The sequence below is a fragment of the Neoarius graeffei genome, chromosome 7 (assembly GCF_027579695.1).
Source record: "Neoarius graeffei isolate fNeoGra1 chromosome 7, fNeoGra1.pri, whole genome shotgun sequence".
NCBI classification, from domain to species: Eukaryota; Metazoa; Chordata; class Actinopteri; order Siluriformes; family Ariidae; genus Neoarius; species Neoarius graeffei.
This window is the reverse complement of record NC_083575.1, coordinates 28,860,959-28,880,373: the sequence shown is the minus strand read 5'-3', so window position 1 is coordinate 28,880,373 and position 19,415 is coordinate 28,860,959. Positions and strand designations below refer to the sequence as shown.

At 42.4% G+C, this 19,415-nt stretch overlaps 2 protein-coding genes across 2 annotated transcripts in view; one reads left to right on the top strand and one right to left on the bottom strand.

The window, feature by feature from the left end:
- ephx5 (epoxide hydrolase 5) overlaps positions 1-802 on the top strand; it is a 16,881-nt gene extending 16,079 nt beyond the window's left edge. The window contains exon 9 of the mRNA XM_060925474.1: positions 52-802. Within this exon, the coding sequence (XP_060781457.1) occupies positions 52-262 (211 nt within the window). The 3' untranslated portion in view covers positions 263-802. The remainder of the gene's footprint in view (positions 1-51) is intronic.
- Positions 747-19,415, bottom strand: mad2l1bp (MAD2L1 binding protein). Its single transcript, XM_060925475.1, has 3 exons — positions 19,035-19,415; positions 5,978-6,252; positions 747-1,422 (listed from the first exon to the last, which is right to left on the bottom strand). Exons 1-3 carry the CDS (start codon positions 19,381-19,383, stop codon positions 892-894), a joined length of 1,155 nt encoding a protein of 384 aa, XP_060781458.1. The 5' UTR covers positions 19,384-19,415; the 3' UTR covers positions 747-891.

The window sequence follows — 19,415 nt, the reverse complement described above, 5'->3', positions numbered from 1 at the left end:
CAATTCAACCAATCTTTAAAAACCTGACTGATGTCTGCATTTTGTCTCCAGAACAAAAGTTTACGTACCGACTGGACTGGCAGCATTTCCCCACGAGCTGCTTCATTGTCCTTGGGTTTGGGCCAGCTCAAAGTTCACAGATATCCGCTCTTACTCCTACATGCCCAGAGGGGGGCACTTTGCAGCCTTTGAGGAACCAGAACTGCTTGCTCAAGACTTGTTGCAATTTGTGAAGAAAGTAGAGAGCAAGAAGGCTAAATAATTTGTGAATTCTATTGCCTGATAGAATACAACTTGCATTGCTAAGGATGGGGGAGAATATACAAGTAGAAAGCTTTACCAACACTGCCTTGAGACACAGTAGATGAATAACTTGACCTAGAAAACCTCTGGCAATAAGTCAACCTTGCAAAACTTGTTAATGTATTTAGTCTGCCATTTTATTCATTAATTTAACTGAAAACTACTACAAAATTCATATTCACAAACTGAAGAAAAAAAAAATTCGTAGTTTGTCTTGGAACTTTTTAACAGAATACTTGCAAATCTCATCACCATGTATAAAATATTATTGGGGTATAAAATAAAAACTTACACTATGCATATAATTTAGACTTGCTGTTATGTTCATCACACAATTTGACATGTTGAAATTGTATTCTCCGTCAAAGTTGTTGTTTCTCCACAATAAAATGTAACTAGAATTCTGAAAGGGAAGCGCATGAATGATAGAGACGACTACTTAATAAATAGGTGAATTAAATGACATTTAATTAAAAATCAATTCATGAATAAAACATAACTCGCTCAGTTTTGAGGTTTTCATCAGGTGTCCTCTAAATCAATCCCTGAAGTTTCAGCACCATGCATTTACCTGCCTTGAGGACAGTGTCATTTACAGAAACCCTTAATAGTCACAGGTGTTTGAAACCATATATAATCATCCCAATCTCTCGTGTCTGCTTTTCTTTGGCCGCTTCCAGGAGTGCCACTGGCCAACGAGATCACCTGTCTCTTTACTCTCGTGGGAACTCTGAAGTCGACTTTTGGCTTGAACCATGCTACACCACAGTCCCGGTGGGCGAGCGCCATGACCGTGGTGCCCATGAGGCGCACTGGCTTAACGTCAGAAAGCAAATCCGCCACGAAAAGGGTGCGAAACAGACGCCTCAAACACAGGGAAGTTCTCAAACTCCTGTCATTGCCTCCTTGCACCAAAGCCTCCATGTTGATCTCGTATAACTCCGTGGGAAGAATCCCAGAGCCTCCTAGCATGAAAAGCACACAGGGGACATAACTGAGGGAGAAGAGCACCTCCAGGTGGCCCAGTACCTCATCCAGCTCCCGCAGTGTCCGCTGGCACCGCTGCCAAATTGAGTCTCCTGAGGGCTTGATGGATTTCCTCACTGCTCCTTCCTCCAACTGTGGGAAGAGAGTAGTTGTCATGTGCTTGACACACAGATCTGAGAGCATGTACACGGTATATAAATCTGAACTTGGACATAAATATGCAAGATATCAGAACATTTAAAAGGTAGACAAACCAATTTTGCCAAGATCACCTGACTCACTAAAACTCCAACAGATATACAGTGCTGAGCGTAAATGAGTGCACCCCCTTTGAAAAGTAACATTTTCAACAATATCTCAATGAACACAAACAATTTCCAAAATGTTGACAAGACAAAGTTGAATATAACATCTGTTTAACTTATAACGGGAAAGTAAGGTTAATAATATAACAGATTACACATTTTTCAGTTTTACTCAAATTAGGGTGGTGCAAAAATGAGTACACCCCACAACAAAAACTACTACATCTAGTACTTTGTATGGCCTCCATGATTTTTAATGACAGCACCAAGTCTTCTAGGCATGGAATGAACAAGTTGGCGACATTTTGCAACATCAATCTTTTTCCATTCTTCAACAACGACCTCTTTTAGTGACTGGATGCTGGATGGAGAGTGATGCTCAACTTGTCTCTTCAGAATTCCCCAAAGAAAATAATTTCTTTATACCACAAAGGTGAAGGCTACAAGAAGATCAGCAAAGCTTTACTTATCAGTCAGAATACTGTAGCAAAAGTGATACAAAAATTTAAGAAAGATGGAACTGCAACCATCTCACAGAGATGTCCAGGTCGTCCACGGAAGTTCACACCTCGACAGGAGCGTCTTCTGATGAGAAGGGTTGAAGAAAATCGGCATGCGAGTTTACTGCAGTTATCTAAAGAAATACAAAGTCAAACTGGGGTGACTATTTACCGTGACAATACGGCGTACACTGCAGAGGAATGGCATGCATGGATGCCGTCCACGAAAGAAGCCTCTCCTAAAGCCCAGGCACAAAAAAGCCCACCTAGAGTCTGCCAGGGCCCATGCTGACAAAGATGAAGACTACTGGGACTCTATACTCTGGAGTGATGAGACCAAGATAAATGTTTTTGGAACTGATGGCTTCAAAAACTGTATGGTGTCGCAAAGGTAAGGAATGCAAAGGAAAATGCCTGGTGCCTACAGTGAAACATGGTGGTGGCAGTGTCCTTATGTGGGGCTGCATGAGTGCTGCTGGTGTCGGGCAGCTGCATTTCATTGATGGGATCATGAATTCACAGATGTATTGCTCTAGATTGAAAGAGAAGATGCTACCATCACTCCGTGCCCTTGGTCATCGTGCACTTTTCCCAACATGACTAAACACACATCTAAGGCCACTGTTGGATTTCTGAAGAACAGGGTGAAAGTGACTCAGTGGCCAAGTATGTCTCCTGATCTGAACCCAATCAAACACCTATGGGGAATTCTGAAGAGACAAGTTGAGCATCACTCTCCATCCAGCATCCAGTCACTAAAAGAGGTCGTTGTTGAAGAATGGAAAAAGATTGATGTTGCAAAATGTCGCCAACTTGTTCATTCCATGCCTAGAAAACTTGGTGCTGCCATTAAAAATCATGGAGGCCATACAAAGTACTAGATGTAGTAGTTTTTGTTGTGGGGTGCAATCATTTTTGCACCACCCTAATTTGAGTAAAACTGAAAAATGTGTAATCTAAGTTATATTATTAACCTTACTTTCACATTACAAGTTAAACAGATGTTATATTCAACTTTGTCTTGTCAACATTTTGGAAATTGTTTGTGTTCATTGAGAGATTGTTTAAAATGTTACTTTTCAAAGGGGGTGCACTCATTTACGCTCAGCACTGAATACTGTTATTATAATTTATATATTACACTGATAGTTACGATCATATTTTGTCATTAAAATAACTGCCAAACTTTCACAATATGGAATATTACTGAACATACTCAACCATTACAAGTATAAAAATATAGTTCCCAAAGATGAATGAATGAAAGAAAGAACAGCAGAATGCTGGATAATTTCTTTGTTTTACATGAATACATACAACGCCAATTGTAAAAAGCTTGGGTAAAATGTAAATAAAAACAGAATGCAATCCTTTTCAACCTATATTCAACTGAAGAAAATACAAAGACAAGATATTTAATGTTCAGACTGAAACTTTGCTTTTGTAAATACACACTCGTTCTGAATTTGATGCCTGCAACACATTCCAAAAAGTTGGGACGGGCCAACAAAAGCCTGGGAAAGTTTTCGAATGCTCAAAAAAAACCACCCGTTTGGAACATTCTACGGGTAAACTGGTAACAGGTGATGGTTTCAGGATTGGGTATGAAAGGTGCATCCTTGAAAGGCTCAGTCATTCAAACAAGGATAGGGTGAGGTTCATCCCTTTAAAGTGCCATTCCACCATTGGATGTATTCTTTGGCATAAAATACAATATATTTTATGACAACATGACTAGACAGAGAAATCTTTTAGCTTCAAAATGATATATCAAACATAATTTGACAACGACAAGTATATAAATTTTGCGACCAAAGTCACCTACCCTTTTAATTTCCGCGCGGTAGTGAAACGTGATGTCATCGGCAGGTTCCCCTTCTTGTGTACCACGTGTCGGTCTATTTTTAGACCAGGAAACCCCCAAAGTGAGTGTGTCATTTCTCCTCATATATGGGGGCCAAAAAAATTGCGAAAAATTGAGTTAATCTTTCAGTTAGCTAGATTTATTGGTATTATTTTTATCGCGTTCTATCCGCCATTGCTGATGATATGTGGCACGTCACGTGGTACACAAGAAGGGGAACCTGCCGATGACATCACACGTGGAAATTAAAAGGGTAGGTGACTTTGGTCGCAAAATTAATATACTTGTCGTTGTCAAAAAATTATGTTTGATATATCATTTTGAAGCTAAAAGATTTCTCTATCTAGTGATACCATTTATATATGTTGTCAAAATATATTGTATTTTATGCCAAAGAATACATCCAATGGTGGAATGGCACTTTAAGAACAACATTTCAATATACAATTGCAAAAAAAATTTAGGGATTTCGCCATCTACAATCCAGAATATTGTCAAAAGCTTCAGAGAAGTCATTGAAAGGCTGAAAACCAACACTGAACACCCGTGACCTTCGACCCCTCAGGTGGCAATGCATTAAAAGCCACATGACTGTAAAAAGGATATTACTACATGGGCTCAGGAACACTTCTGAAAATCATTGTTGGTGAACACAGTTTGCCACTGCATCTACCATGCAATGAGATGAGATAGCCATACATCAACAACGTCACCAGATTTTCTGGGCCCGACCGAGCTCATCTGAGATGGACTGACGCAAAGTGTGCTGTGGTCTGACAAGTCCACGTTTCGAATTGTGGTTTTTGGAAAGTCATAGACATTGTGTCCTCCAGGCTTTTAAAAAAAAAAAAAAAAAAGGGGGGGGCCACCCAGATTGTTACCAGCACAAACTTCAAAAGCCAGCATTTATAACAGTATGGGTGTGTGTTTGTGTCCATAGCATGCAGACCTGCACATTTATGAAGACACGATGCTGAAAGGTATATACAGGTTTTGGAGAAACACATGGTGCCATCCAGACATCATCTTTTTCATGGCTGTTCCTGTTTTTTCCAGCAAGACAATGCCAAGCCACATTCTGCACGTTACAACAGTGTGACTTCATAGTAAGAGAGTGCAGGTGTTAAACTGGCCTGCCTGAATTTCACTTTCCAAACATCAACAATTAATGCCCTCATTTCTCAAACAGTGAGTATTCTTAAAAGAAAAGGTGATAGAACCCATTGGTAAACATGCCCCTGTCCCAACGTTTTTCAAACATGTTGCAGACATCAAATTATGGAGTGTATATTTATAAAAACAATAAAGTTGATCAGTTTGTACATGAAATATCTTGTCTTTGTCCATTACATGGACTGTACAGTACCAGTCAAAAAACTCTGAATACACCTACGCACAGGTTTTTTTTCTGCATGTTGACTATTTTCTACACTGTAGAACAATACCGAAGACATCAAAGCTATGAAATAACATATGGAACATATATGGAATTATGTGGTCAACAAAAAAAAGTGCTAAAAACAATGTTTCATAATTTAGATTCTTCAAGCTAGCTACCGTTTACCTTGATGACAGGTAAATGAACATTTGTGAGCATTTGCCCTTTTCTGATTTAATGCCATATTTGGTTTCAAACCTTCAGGAAAAAAAAGGTGTCGTCTTATGACAGATTAGATTAACATGAACCTGATGATTATTTAATTCATTTTTTTTTGGGGGGGGGGGGGGTACTGAGCACCACATCACCTATATGGAAAAACTCAAAGCCCTGTTATTAATGAAAAATGATAATCACTTGATTGAAAACTGCCAGGATTGATAATAGTTTGTCCTGCTGAATTGATTTCACACTATAAACATTTTCTATTGTGAACATCATGCTGTTGTAAAGATGTCCACTGGATGTCCTTGTAATCAATCAATCATTCTCATCATTGAATAAACCTGTATTACAGCACTGTTTCGCTTATTCTGTCTTTGAGTCTTTGCGTTTTTGACATGCCCGCTCTCTTTCTCACCTGTGAGGTTGTGAGCTGCTGCTTTTGAAAGAAAACCATCTGGTCATAGGTCATGGGCAGCTGTTGTCTCTGGTACAGGACACACTTGAGCAACTCACAGACGAATCTGCAACAGCCATCCTGCGTCACGCTCCCTGGAAAAACCACGTCAACACGGCCCTCCTCTCGAGCTCTCCTCGCAATCGACTCATCGTCATAATCGCACACAAACTGCTGTGCAGACACTTGGCTACAGTCAGACTCCTGCTGTCCAGGCATGTGTCCAGGTAGGAAACCTTCAAATCACAATGTTCTTCAATTTAGTCAAAGATGTACACAGCATTTTTTTGTACTATTGCTCAAATTAGCTATTGCTGTTTGAATGGGAAGAAAAGAAGAGATGCCGAGACTGTTGGGTCTTCCGGGATTGTGGACTTGGGCTTTGGACAAGCACAATCATAGGACAAGTCACAGAAAAGGCTTCATGTCAAGTCTTGGCTGCATGTTTATTATTTATATTTTGAGATTAAAAACCATTTTTTCAAAACCCAGTTAAATTGGCAGTCCTTTTGTTCGCTACTCGGAAGTACGAGATTGAACTGAATCAAAACCCATGAATTATGGGTAGTTCACAAATGTCTGATATGATGGATTGCACAGTCTAATTACTTGCTTTTGAGTGTAAACTTTCATAAGACCATTCATTTGAGGAACTTTTTCGGTTCTCTCATATATGATGCCATTTTAAGAATTAAAACCACTTCATTGATGATTAAAATTAACCTTAACCTGAAATTTAAATCAAAAATTTAAGACAAAAGAGTGACAATTGAGTTGACCTCACGTTTCTATAAAACCAAAGCAAAATAAAGTTTGACTGCATCCAATGCAAAGATTATGCTTTCTTGGTGCAACCTAGTCTGATTGGTGTCTAATATTTTACACACACGCATGCGTGTGTATATATAAATAAATACATACCCACATATGTACACACATACAATGTATGACCCTAACCCTCAAACAACCAATCCCAAAGCACAGACAAAGGATAGTTTGCACTTCAGCGGGTGCAATTCCGCCATATTGTTTTCATTTACTGCGCATGCTCTGCCTTTCTGATGCAGGTGCGTGACCGTTACTGTACACGTGTTTACAAATCTGCCATATTGGTTTTCACTTTCCCTGTACTTTACCGTGCCTAGCGGCGTTTGAGCGAGTTTAAGCAGGGGTTCAGGGGCAGCAGCCCCCATATTATCAAAAACGGATAGTTTGCGCTTTAGCGGGCGCAATTCCACCATATTGTTTTCATTTACTGTGCATGCTCCGCCTTTCCGATGCAGGTGCGTGAAACTGTTTAAAAACCCACCATAGTAGTAGTCCCATTTTTGATAATACGGGGCCTGCCGCCCCCAAACCCCTGCTTAAATTCACTCAAACGCCGCTAGGCTTGGTAAAGTACAGCAAAAGTGGGAGGGGGGGTGGCAAGACGGCGGCATGTGTGCATGTTTGTTCGGGAGCTGAGCACAGTCAAACTTACAATTAAGTGAAGCATAGTTATGATACTTCATATTACTCGAAGTACCCTAGAGCAGTGGTGAGTGCGTTGTGTTAACTCAGGAGTGATTATGTCATGAAGAACCGTTGCCATATAACGACACGTTGAGAAAACACGTTTCAGCTGATTACGTTGCTAAGCTAGTGCGTCACAACGGCAGCATGGAGGCACCGATAGCGAGGGAGAACCTGCTTGTGCACAACTTGCATGACTGCTACATGGCAGATACACCTGTGATTTCCCTTGTGGACTCAGGAGTTTCCTCCTCTTCCAATTACACCAGCCATAACGCCATCCAAACCCCCTGCGGCAAAGCAGCCGAAATCGCAGCGCTCCCTGGATATAGATAGCAGGGGCATAGCGCAGAAAATTTCAGACGTCTTAAACACAGGACTTGATAATCTGGAAAATATGGAGAAGCTGATAACTGATAATACAATGGAGATAGAGGGGCTTAAGAAAACTGTTGATTTTGCCTGCACCGAGATTCGAGAGGTAAAGGGGAAGGTGACAAGTTGATGCTCGAGCCCACAAGACGGAGGAAAAAAAGTGACCCTTCTGGAACATCGAGTCACCGAGCTGGAGAACTACTCATGCTGTTGGAACCTGTATCTGTATGGAGTGGCTGAGTGTAAGGAGCAAGACGCCCACACAGAGGTGATACACATCTGTCAGACGATCCTTCCAGAGTATAAAGCGAAATTCCATGACGCACGTGATACAGTGCATCGACTCGGCCAGCCAAGGAAAGAGGTCCCCAAGCCTCGAGGGATCATTCTACAGTTTACCAACCGTTTCTACCACAACGCAGTCTGGAAAGCTGCAAAGACGGCGTATTTCATTGGAGGACGAGCCTTTGCTAATGGGACTAAACTGTTCCCAACTACCTGAAGCTGATAAACATTTCACCTGGAGCCCTGCGCTTTGTGTATAATATGTAAGGACTGAGAAGGCTTAAAGCATATACGCAGAACCATGGCCTCACTTTTTGTTTATAAATGCCTCGAGACTTCAAGAATGGCACAGGAATAGTTTTAAGGTGTTACCAATAAATCTAATATCGTAATTTTTACGATTAAAGTGATTTATAGAGGTAGGGGTCTGAGTGAATGACCTTAATGTCTGTGACGTCACAGCAGGAAGTCTATCGGTCTCATCGCCATTTCCGCTATACTAAAACACAGAGCCGACTGCAACTCCGATCCTCCATTTTGAGCTAATTTATCGCCATGCCACGTAGATGTGTTTTTGGCCGGTGCAGCAACATGACAGAAGGTGAATTTACGTTGCATTCATGGCCCAAGAATGTTCAAACTGCAAAGATTCGGACGCGTTTTGCGAGTAGTTCACGGGCACATTGGGCACCTACGAAATGGCCTCTCCTCTGCTCATTTTACTGAAGACTCGTACGAGACCTCTGATCTGTTAAGGAGCGTTGGCTATAAGCCCGTATTGAAAGAGGGTGCAGTACCAACAATTAAAGGAAAATAAAACTACAAGAAAAGGAAAGCAAGTTCAGTTGCACCAGTCCTCCCGGTGTGTAAGCCAAGGGTTGTTGCTAAAACCCAGGACGGAACGGGACATCATATCGCTCGGGCAGTGACCTCCCCACGGTTGTTGCTAAAACCGGTGATGTCCTGTCCCGGGGTTTAGTAATTGCCTGAGTCGAGCAGTAATGGCGGAGTACTCAGTATGGAGAGAATGGAGAACGAGCGAACCAGCCGTCTGATTTCTCCGCTGGATATGCTTGCCTCAGCAGCAATATCTCGTCCTTACGTGGAAGAAGCGAATGAACGGAGAACTGAACGAACAACTGAAAGTCAGATTGTTTCAAAACAAATCGGCCACAAGGTCGGCCTTCAAGAAGCGAGAACATAGACAGGTAAGCTCCGACTCTCATTTGGATACAAAACACCACCACTCGTTGTTTCCCTGCATTTAGATTAATACATGTAACTTGTATTGCGTGTTTAAGTTACCGGTATAAGATTATTTAATTTGCTTCAGAATGGGATTGTCTCAGTTCATCTGATTATTTAATTAGCCTTTTACGTTTTATCAGTGAAAATGCATGCATGTACATTGCATAAGTTATAATTTTTATTTATATGACTTTGGTCTGTAGCTGTAAAAGGCCTCGGCCTTAAAACCGGTTCTTGCTGTGACGTCACGCACTAGGGCTGTGCCGATAGACGATGCCATCGTCCATCGACGATGGTGGTCATCCATCACGATGGAGAGCCACCATCGTGATACCACGCCCCCTCCTGTCATAAACATGCATATACGGTATCATCTGGGCCTATTTAACCTAAAAAGTTAGTTTTTTGTTAGTTTAGTTAGTTTTGTTTAATATATAAATATATTATATAACATATATAAATACATAATTATATAAATCATTATAAAGTAATATCCTATTACCGCTTGTTCACGTAGGCTATGGTGCAGGGACGTGCTAGTGAACAAACGTGGTTACACAAATACAGTATGCTACTAATACATTTCGACTTCATTTTTTAGCCTACACTCTACTTTTAATGTAAAATTTGTCATGTTGTTCAAACAAATAGCCACTATTAACGACTTCAGTCGGGAAATATTGCACCTTATCAAACGGCAGTGAAGCGCAGACTTCGGCAGAAGTCAAATAACTTTAATCTGGTAAATAGGCCTACTTTCAGACACAAAATGGTCCACTCTAAGCCATAATGTCAAACCAAATGGAAGAATGAAGGTGATTCTGATAAATGTAAAGACAGTAAAAAAAAAAAAAAAAATCATGATTTTAAAAGCTGGTGCAATAATTCAAACACTAATAAATTGGAAAAATTAGCGCGTTCAGGTGCGCACTAAAGGCTGAAACGCATCTTCAATTGATATGGTGTAAATAAACAATGAGTAATAGCTTAAGTGTAGTTTCTTCTCATAGTTTGAATACTAGTCTTTCATTGTTGGAGCTGATTAATATCTTGCCGTGATCAGTGAGTGCTCGGGGAGGTTCATTTCCACCTGCGCTTTGCGCAGCTCATCTCTCGGAAGCCAGTTGTGCGCAAACGCAGTGTTGACTGCTCGGCAAACTCCAAACGCTCGGTCTGTACTGGCCCACTGTTGCGCAAGCGAGTTGGTTATGGCCAGGTTCAAATTGTGCCCAAAACAACTTAACCACGGCCATTTCAATTGCCTGATGGCTGTGACAATATTCGCCCCGTTGTTATACAGGCGATCTTTTTCTCCTCTATTTTCCATTCGGCAAGTGTCTCGCGCAATGCGTCTTCTAAATTGTCCGCTGAATGCGTCTCTGGCATGAAACTCGTCTGCAGGCATTTGGACTGCATTGCCCACTCTCGGTCCACATAATGTACGGTAGCTGACATATAGGGCATCATGTTGCAGCTGGACCACATATCCGTTATCAAGGCCAAATATTCCACATCACCTAGCGCTTTTTTTTTCCTTTACGTGCCAAAGCCTCGGATGAGTATCTAATAATAATAATAATAATAACAACAACAACAACAACAACAATGTATTAAAATCCCCCCCGCCCACGATATCATCGTCCATCACGATGTTTGCACTGTAAACATCGTCGATGCCAATTAAGGGGACATCGCACAGCCCTATCACGCACTCAGGGCTGGCTGGCTCAGTGGGGCAGCTCGAATGCCAACTTTGCGGTCGATTTAAACTCTCAAAAATGTATACATTTTTTTCCCCATTTATGCAGCATACAAGAGTCAAGGATGGAGATACTATCCACTCAAATTTATTTAAAAAACAAAAGGTTCTGCACATTTCCTTTAAGTTGCCAAGTGAGAACATGGGTGCCTCCCCAGTTTTAATATGTTTCACTGTACACTTTACACAGAACTCAAGATGGTTCAGCTCTTGATAGAGAGACTATACTTTCTAAGGTCAACTTATTTTTGTCACATATATTATTCTGTTTATTGTTGTTAATACGTCATCTATCATTACTCTCAGTGCCAGGGGGTTAAGAAATAGTGTTAAGCGTGAAGCTTTATTTTTGTTTGCCAAGCAGCACAAAAATGATTTGTGTTTTATTCAAGAGTCACATTCAATTCCTGATGATAGAAGATTTTTGAGATCCCAGTGGGGTAATGATCTATGGCAGGCTCATGGATCTGAACATTCTGCCGGTGTTACTACTCTAAACTACAGCTTTTCCCGGGACCATGTTATCTGTGATGCTTCAGGTCATTTTATTCTCCAAGTGTTAACCATTGAAAACTTCACACTGGCAATTGTTAATATATATGGCTATAAATCGCACAAAGAGAATGATATACTACTTGAAACATTCGAGAAGCATATCCAAAATACCTTTAATAACTTTCCAATCTCAGGTATTGTAATAGTGGGAGATTTCAACAGGATATTACATCACAATTTGGACTGTTGGCCTCTGCGTAATCCTACCGCAGTTAATGAAAAATCTTTGCACTAACAGTTTCAAGTTAACTTCGCTGATGTGTGGAGGAATAAATATCCGAACCCTAAGGCCTTTACATGGAGTAATAGAAATGCCACCAGGTAATCACAGTTAGACTTCTGGCTGGTTTCTGATAACTTGAACTAGGGCTGTGCGATATATCGAATATATGGCCGAAAATTCTGTGTGCGATACATAAAATTATTATATCGTAACTATCGAGTATTTTATGGTCATCTTCCAACTTGTGTTTATTGCATTTGTTTAAAACCTTTCCCGGTGGTTTTCTCCCTGTCCCTCAGGCAGTAACCTGAGAGGCTGCCTAAGGGTAAAGAAAACAAAACGTCACGCACTCACCAACCAATCCCGGGCGACATCTCGGTGCTGAAAGGAACTTCCGGGAAGATTTTCTAGTTTCGGTTGTGTTGCCAGATTGGGCGGTTTCCCGCCCAATTGGGCGGTTTTAAACATATTTTGGGCTGGAAAACATCAGCAGTATCTGGCAACACTGCCGGCGGGAAGATTTTCTAGTTTCGGTTTACAGCGCTGACTCAGTTCGTGCAATCGCTGGTGTTGCGTAGGCTACCGTGTAAGCTCTGTCAATTTCAGCGACACATTAAAAATGGAAGCGGACGAATTGGTTCCTAAAAGAACTAGTAAGGGGTCAGTCATCTGGCATTTTTTTGGATATTGCGAGGAGGACGTGGAACAGCAAACGCCAGTTTGTAAAGTGTGCAAAAAAAAAAAAAAACCTGTCATGTCATCTTAGTATAGTGGAAAAACCAGGCTTCCAAAAATTACTAAACACACTCGATCCCAAATACAAGTTGCCTGGTCGCAGACAGTTTACAGAGAAGACAATTCCGGAATTGTACACATCTGAGAGGCAGAGCCAGAAAACATTCAGTTCAAAAGTGTGCAAAAAGAGAAATTATATTTTGCAGATCTCTCTCTTCTCTCCCTCAATCTCTCTCTCTATTGTGAATGTTCCAGTGGTTCTCAGTAGTCAGGTTAATAGCTTGGAGATCTATTTAAAATAATTTAATGAAAGAGCACTTTTCTTATTTAGGCTAAATGTCTCTCAGTGTTGAGCTTGCACTTTATTGGTTTGAGCTCTGAGCAGCTCTGTATTGTGTTGCCCCTTTGCTGCAATTTTCAAGATTGTTTTTGCAGTTTGTGCCACATCTTTGTTGAATAAAAATAGTCTTATTTCAATTCAATTGTGATTAATCACCAACATGAAAATTTAAAATAAGTTGTTGAAAACCACCTGTAAAGTTAACCAAGAATGTTATTTAATCTGCAGGGATTGTAGTGAAAACAGTAAAGAGTAAAAGTTAGATTTCATGGGGTCCTTTAGAGGAGATTTAAATATATCGAGATATATATATTGTATATCGTGAAATGGAGAAAATGTATCGGGATATTCATTTTTTCCCATATTGCACAGCTCTAACTTGAACATTGGTATCAGCTAATATTATCACAACGCCATTAACAGATCATAATGCAGTCTCCATTTTTATCCCCTTGCATTCTGCTTCGACTAAAGCATGTAAGAGTGCTTACTGGAAACTAAAGAGCTCGCTACTACAACATGAGAAAGTAAAATCAGGCATGAAGAGGATAATAATGAAATTTTGGAACAAAGCAAGGTCTGAGCAGCCGGCATCAAGGTGAGGACAGGAAGGAAGTGGAAGGCTGGGAGAGCAGAGGTGGCAGAGTCTCGCCTAAGACAGAAGGCACTGGTGGGCACCGTGGCAACAGGAAGAGCAGGCCTGGGTTACTACCCAAAGACCCTGATCAGCCAGACCCACGGTAAGGAGAGACACCACCTGATCCAGGAGGAGGTCCGAGCAGGCGTGGAGGAAGAGCGTGTGAGCAGGGCAGTGGGACTCCGGCAACAGGGAGCATGGACAAGGTGGGAGAGCGCACTACAGCGCAGGATCACCTGGACAAATATCTTGCAGGCAGACTTCCACCGGGTCCGTTTCCTAGTGCAAGCTGTCTATGACGTCCTGCCTAGCCCAGTGAACCTCCATGTCTGGGGAAAGAGTGAGACACCCTCCTGCCTTCTGTGCTCTGATAGAGGCTCCTTAGAACATCATCTCAGCTGCTGCCCAAAGGCCCTGGCTGATGGCCGCTACCGGTGGCGCCATGACCAGGTGCTTAAGGCAGTTGCTGAAAGCTTAACCTCTGCCATCAGCTCCTGCAAGCACCATCATGCCCCAAAGAAGGCAGTCTCCTTCGTAAAAGCTGGAGAGAAACCCCGAGCACGCCAACATATAACAGGCCTCCTCCACACGGCAAATGACTGGCAGCTGCAGGCCGACCTGGGAAAGCAGCTGAGGTTTCCCCAACATGTGGCCGCAACAATTCTCCGTCCAGATGTGGTGATAACATCTGAGGCTTCAAAACACCTCATCATTCTGGAACTAACAGTTCCCTGGGAAGAGCGTCTTGAGGAGGCCAATGAGAGGAAAAGAGCCAAGTACCAGGAGCTGGTGGAAGAGTGCAGGGAGAGAGGTTGGAGAACCTCCTACGAGCCCATAGAAGTCGGCTGTAGGGGTTTTGCAGGGCGCTCCCTCTGCAAAGTCCTGAGCAGCTTGGGCATTGTAGGAGCAGCTAAGAAGAGGGCCATTGCATCCGCAAGCGAAGCCGCAGAGAAAGCCACACGGTGGCTTTGGATTAAAAGGGGTGATCCGTGGACTGCTACTGGGACGCAAGTCGGGGCTCGATCAACCCCGGCTGGGTCGCCTGGGTGAGGGTGTATGATGTTGCGAGACCCGAAACACCCGAGGACCCCAGGATACATCACTGAGGATGCGTCCCACTGCATCCATGAGGTGTTTCTAGCACAGTGAGGATGCTTTTGGTAGTAATTGGGAACTTTTTAAATTTAAAGCTGGTCAGTACTTGAGAAATTATGGCAGTACCTTAACCAACAGTCGTAGGCTGGAAGAAGAGAGGATGGTCTCTAAAATTTTGTTGCTCCAGAAGAAACCTGCTGATATGTCAGAAGAGGAAAGACTAGATTTGATTTTGGAACAAATTAATCTAAATGAAATTTACTTAAACAAGGCTAAAGGTGCCTTTGTCAGGTCAAGGAAGAAACGGTTTGAAGAAGGTGAACAGAACTCAGCCTATTTTTTCAACCTAGAAAGACATCACGGGAAGCTCAGTTTAATCCAACGACTCCGTATTAACGGCACTGTTACTGATGATCTGCTGCACTGTTACAGAATTCTGCTCCAATTTCTACAAAACCAAAAATTGTCATCATTCAACAACTACGTTCTTGAACCCTCTGAACAACGTCGCTCGAATCACTGAAGATGACAGAGTAATGTGCGATGAAACTATAACTTTACAGGAAGTCATCCATGCGATCGAACATCTCAAAACTAACAAATCTCCTGGAGTTGATGGCCTCTCTGCAGAATTTTATCAGACCTTTACAGAAGATCGAGCTCCCTTTCTACTTAAGGTAATGTTAATGTTAGAAAGTGTAGAACAGGGAACTCTACCTCCTACACTGACACAAGGCCTGATTACTTTGATCCCCAAACCCAAAAAGGATCCCCTACTTATTGATAATTGGCGACCAATTTCGTTACTGAACAATGACGACAAAGTCTTTGCTTCAATATTTGCTAAACGGCTTAAAAAATGTCTTAGATCCAATTATTGACGAGACCCAGTCTGGATTTATGAGAAGGAGACACATCAACAATATTCGGCTTGTTTTAGACATAAATCGATTATTCATTCTTGTGTCCTGACAACAGTCTCATCATCTTCCTGGACTTCTATAAGGCCTTTGATACGATAGAACATAACTTGATATTTCAAACAATTAAACATTTTGGATTTGGTGAATATTTTTTGTAAAGCTGTTAAAACTATGTATTCCAAAGACAACAGCTCCGTCAGACTAAAAAATGGGACTTCCCCAAGATATGAATTACAGCAGGGCATCCGGCAGGGCTGCTCCGCATCTCTCTATTTATTCCTTCTATACACACACAACTACTTTCCACCCATATTAAAAATAACCCATTAAAAGGTATCTTCATCGCAGATTGAGAAATTATAATTAGCCAGCTGACAGACGATACGACATTATTCTTAAAAGATGCTCCCCAAGTTCCCATTGCTATCCAAACAATAGATCTATTCTCTGCAGCTTCTGGACTCTGCTTAAACCTGAAGAAATGTGAGCCATTTCCTCTTAAAGACTGTGACACTACCCACATCTGCAACATACCAATCAAAGACAAGCTCAATTATCTCGGGATTACCATTGTGAGAAATCAGGTAGATAGATGCTCTGAAAGGGCGGCATGGTGGTGTAGTGGTTAGCGCTGTCGCCTCACAGCAAGAAGGTCCTGGGTTCGAGCCCCGGGGCCGGCGAGGGCCTTTCTGTGTGGAGTTTGCATGTTCTCCCCGTGTCCGCGTGGGTTTCCTCCGGGTGCTCCGGTTTCCCCCACAGTCCAAAGACATGCAGGTTAGGTTAACTGGTGACTCTAAATTGAGCGTAGGTGTGAATGTGAGTGTGAATGGTTGTCTGTGTCTATGTGTCAGTCCTGTGATGACCTGGCGACTTGTCCAGGGTGTACCCCGCCTTTCGCCCATAGTCAGCTGGGATAGGCTCCAGCTTGCCTGCGACCCTGTAGAAGGATAAAGCGGCTAGAGATAATGAGATGAGATGCTCTGAAAACTTTAATTATTGATAAGACAAGGAAAAAAAACCCTATGGCTTCAGAGAGATTTATCCTTGAAAGGACGAATATTACTGACAAAGGCAGAAGGATTATCCCGTCTTAGATATACAGCTACCCTCCTGTCCGTCGACAAACAGCTCTGTAATGCCATTGATAAGTTACTGTCCAATTTTATTTGGGAAAACAAGATACATTACGTGAAAAAAAATCTGTTTTTATGAACATTTATGATTCTGGTGGTCTAAACTTTCTTGATTTTACTATCCTTAATAATACCTTTAAAATTAATTGGATAAAACAGTTTCTACATAATCCCACATCCACATGGAACTTTATACCCGGGTACATTTTCTCTACGATTGAAGGCCTTGAATACGTACTCTTACGTGATTATAAAATAAACTTCCCCCTAATCCTGTCCAATTTCCATAAACAAATGCTCTTGGCATGGTCATTCATTTATAAACGCGACTTCTCCCCACATAGATGCTTCATCTGGAATAATCAGCACATTAAATAGAAAAATAAATCCTTTTTTTTTTTCAACCCTGGTTCAATAACAATATAATTCTAGTAACCCAGCTACTCACTGATAATGAAAATGTGCTAAATTGTTCTGAGTTCCTCCAAACATTTGGTTTTCCTGTTACCCCAAAAGAGTTGGCCATTGTAATGGATGCCATTCCCTCTGGTATCCTAACCCTTCTAAGAGGGGCTGAAAAACCGGTTTGTTTACCGTCTCTGGACCCCATATTGACCTCAGTGGGTCATGTATGCTTCTCTGTCACATCCAAGAACAATAATCGCAATACCTGCACATTATTCCAGGCAGATATCACCACGATCCCCTCTGTGGTTCAGTACTGGACTGGTCTTGTTGGTGACCTAAACTGGACCAGTATGTGGAACCTTCCATACAAATACTTCCTTACAAACAAATTAAGGGAGGTGTCTTTCAAACTGATTCATAGATACTATCCTGCCAAGCGTTATCTGCTTAAGTTTAAGAGAGACATTTGTGTGGACTGCTCATTGTGCGAGACGGACCTGGAAACAATAACGCACCTGTTCTGGCAACGTCCCTTTACCATCACATTCTGGACAGAAATAACCCAGTACATTACAGCCAAGCTTGACTCTGATTTTTCCTCTGTGTTGGAAATATGTACTGTTTGGTTTCCATAACAACAAAAGCAAAAACAGAAAAAAAGTTCTCATCTCATTATCTGTAGCCGCTTTATCCTGTTCTACAGAGTCGCAGGCAAGCTGGAGCCTATCCCAGCTGACTACGGGCGAAAGGCGGGGTACACCCTGGACAAGTCGCCAGGTCATCACAGGGCTGACACATAGACACAGACAACCATTCACACCTACGGTCAATTTAGAGTCACCAGTTAACCTAACCTGCATGTCTTTGGACTGTGGGGGAAACCGGAGCACCCGGAGGAAACCCACGCGGACACGGGGAGAACATGCAAACTCCGCACAGAAAGGCCCTCGCCGGCCACGGGGCTCGAACCCGGACCTTCTTGCTGTGAGGTGACAGCGCTAACCACTACACCACCGTGCCACCCAGAAAAAAAATTATACATAATAAATTTGATCATTTTAGGAAAATACCATATTCATAAAGTCAAGTTTAGTCAGTCATTCAAAACCTTTACTTATAGCATTTGAAAAGGAAACTCAACAGTATATCAAAATAATCTCCGACTCTGGGTTCAAGCCCAGCAGCCGGTGAGGGCCCTTCTGTGTGGAGTTTGCATGTTCTCCCTGCGTCTGCGTGGGTTTCCTCCAGGTGCTCCGGTTTCCCCCACAGTCCAAAGACATGCGGTTAGGTTAATATGGGACGGCCTTGGGCTGAGGCGGCCTTGAGCGAGGCACCTAACTCCCAACTGCTCCCCGGGCGCTGTCAGCATGGCTGCCCACTGCTCTGGGTATGGGTGTGTGCTCACTGCTCATGTGTGTGTTCACTGCTTCAGATGGGTTAATTTCAGAGAGGAAATGTCAAGTGTGTGATGAATAAAGTTTTGCTTTCTTTCTAAAACAAGAAAGCTGCTAAAACTTTTCATTTGTGCTCATTATTCAATGTTTTTATTTGAAAACTCCCCCTGGCTCTTGGTTTGTTGTTTGTATTCATAACTGTATTTGTATTTTGTTCCCGTTTTCAATAAAGATTTTTAAGTGAATGGAAAGTGAAAATCAATATGGCGGATTTGTAAACACTTGCATAGCAACGGTCACGCGTCTGCATTGGAAAGGCGGAGCATGCGCAGTTAATGAAAACAATATGGCGGAATTGCGTAACCTATCCCCAGTTTGAGCTAAACCGACACTTACTGTTGTCCTGCGGGCTCTCTGGTGCTCCGGTGCCATCTTTATTTTCCTTCTCTTCCTCTCCGTTTCCTTGTTCTGCTCTGATGTTTGGTGCGTTTTCACACGCGTCCTTGCTGCCAGCAGCTGTGTGGCGCTGAGCCTCCCTGAAAGCAGCGGTGCTGACGGGGAGCCCGGGACTCCTCCCGCCCGAGCGCTCCGTCTCCCCCGCCGCGTCCTCTTCCCGCTCCGCTCCTCTGCTCTGGCCATCACACTGTTCTCCCTGAGCATCGCCGCCATTACCCACGGCACACGCCACCTTTGGGCTAACCGTCATTATTTTATTTACTTCTCTTCCGAGTCCGTCCTCACCCATCGCTCCAGCGTTTTGAATTGAATTTCCCGCGC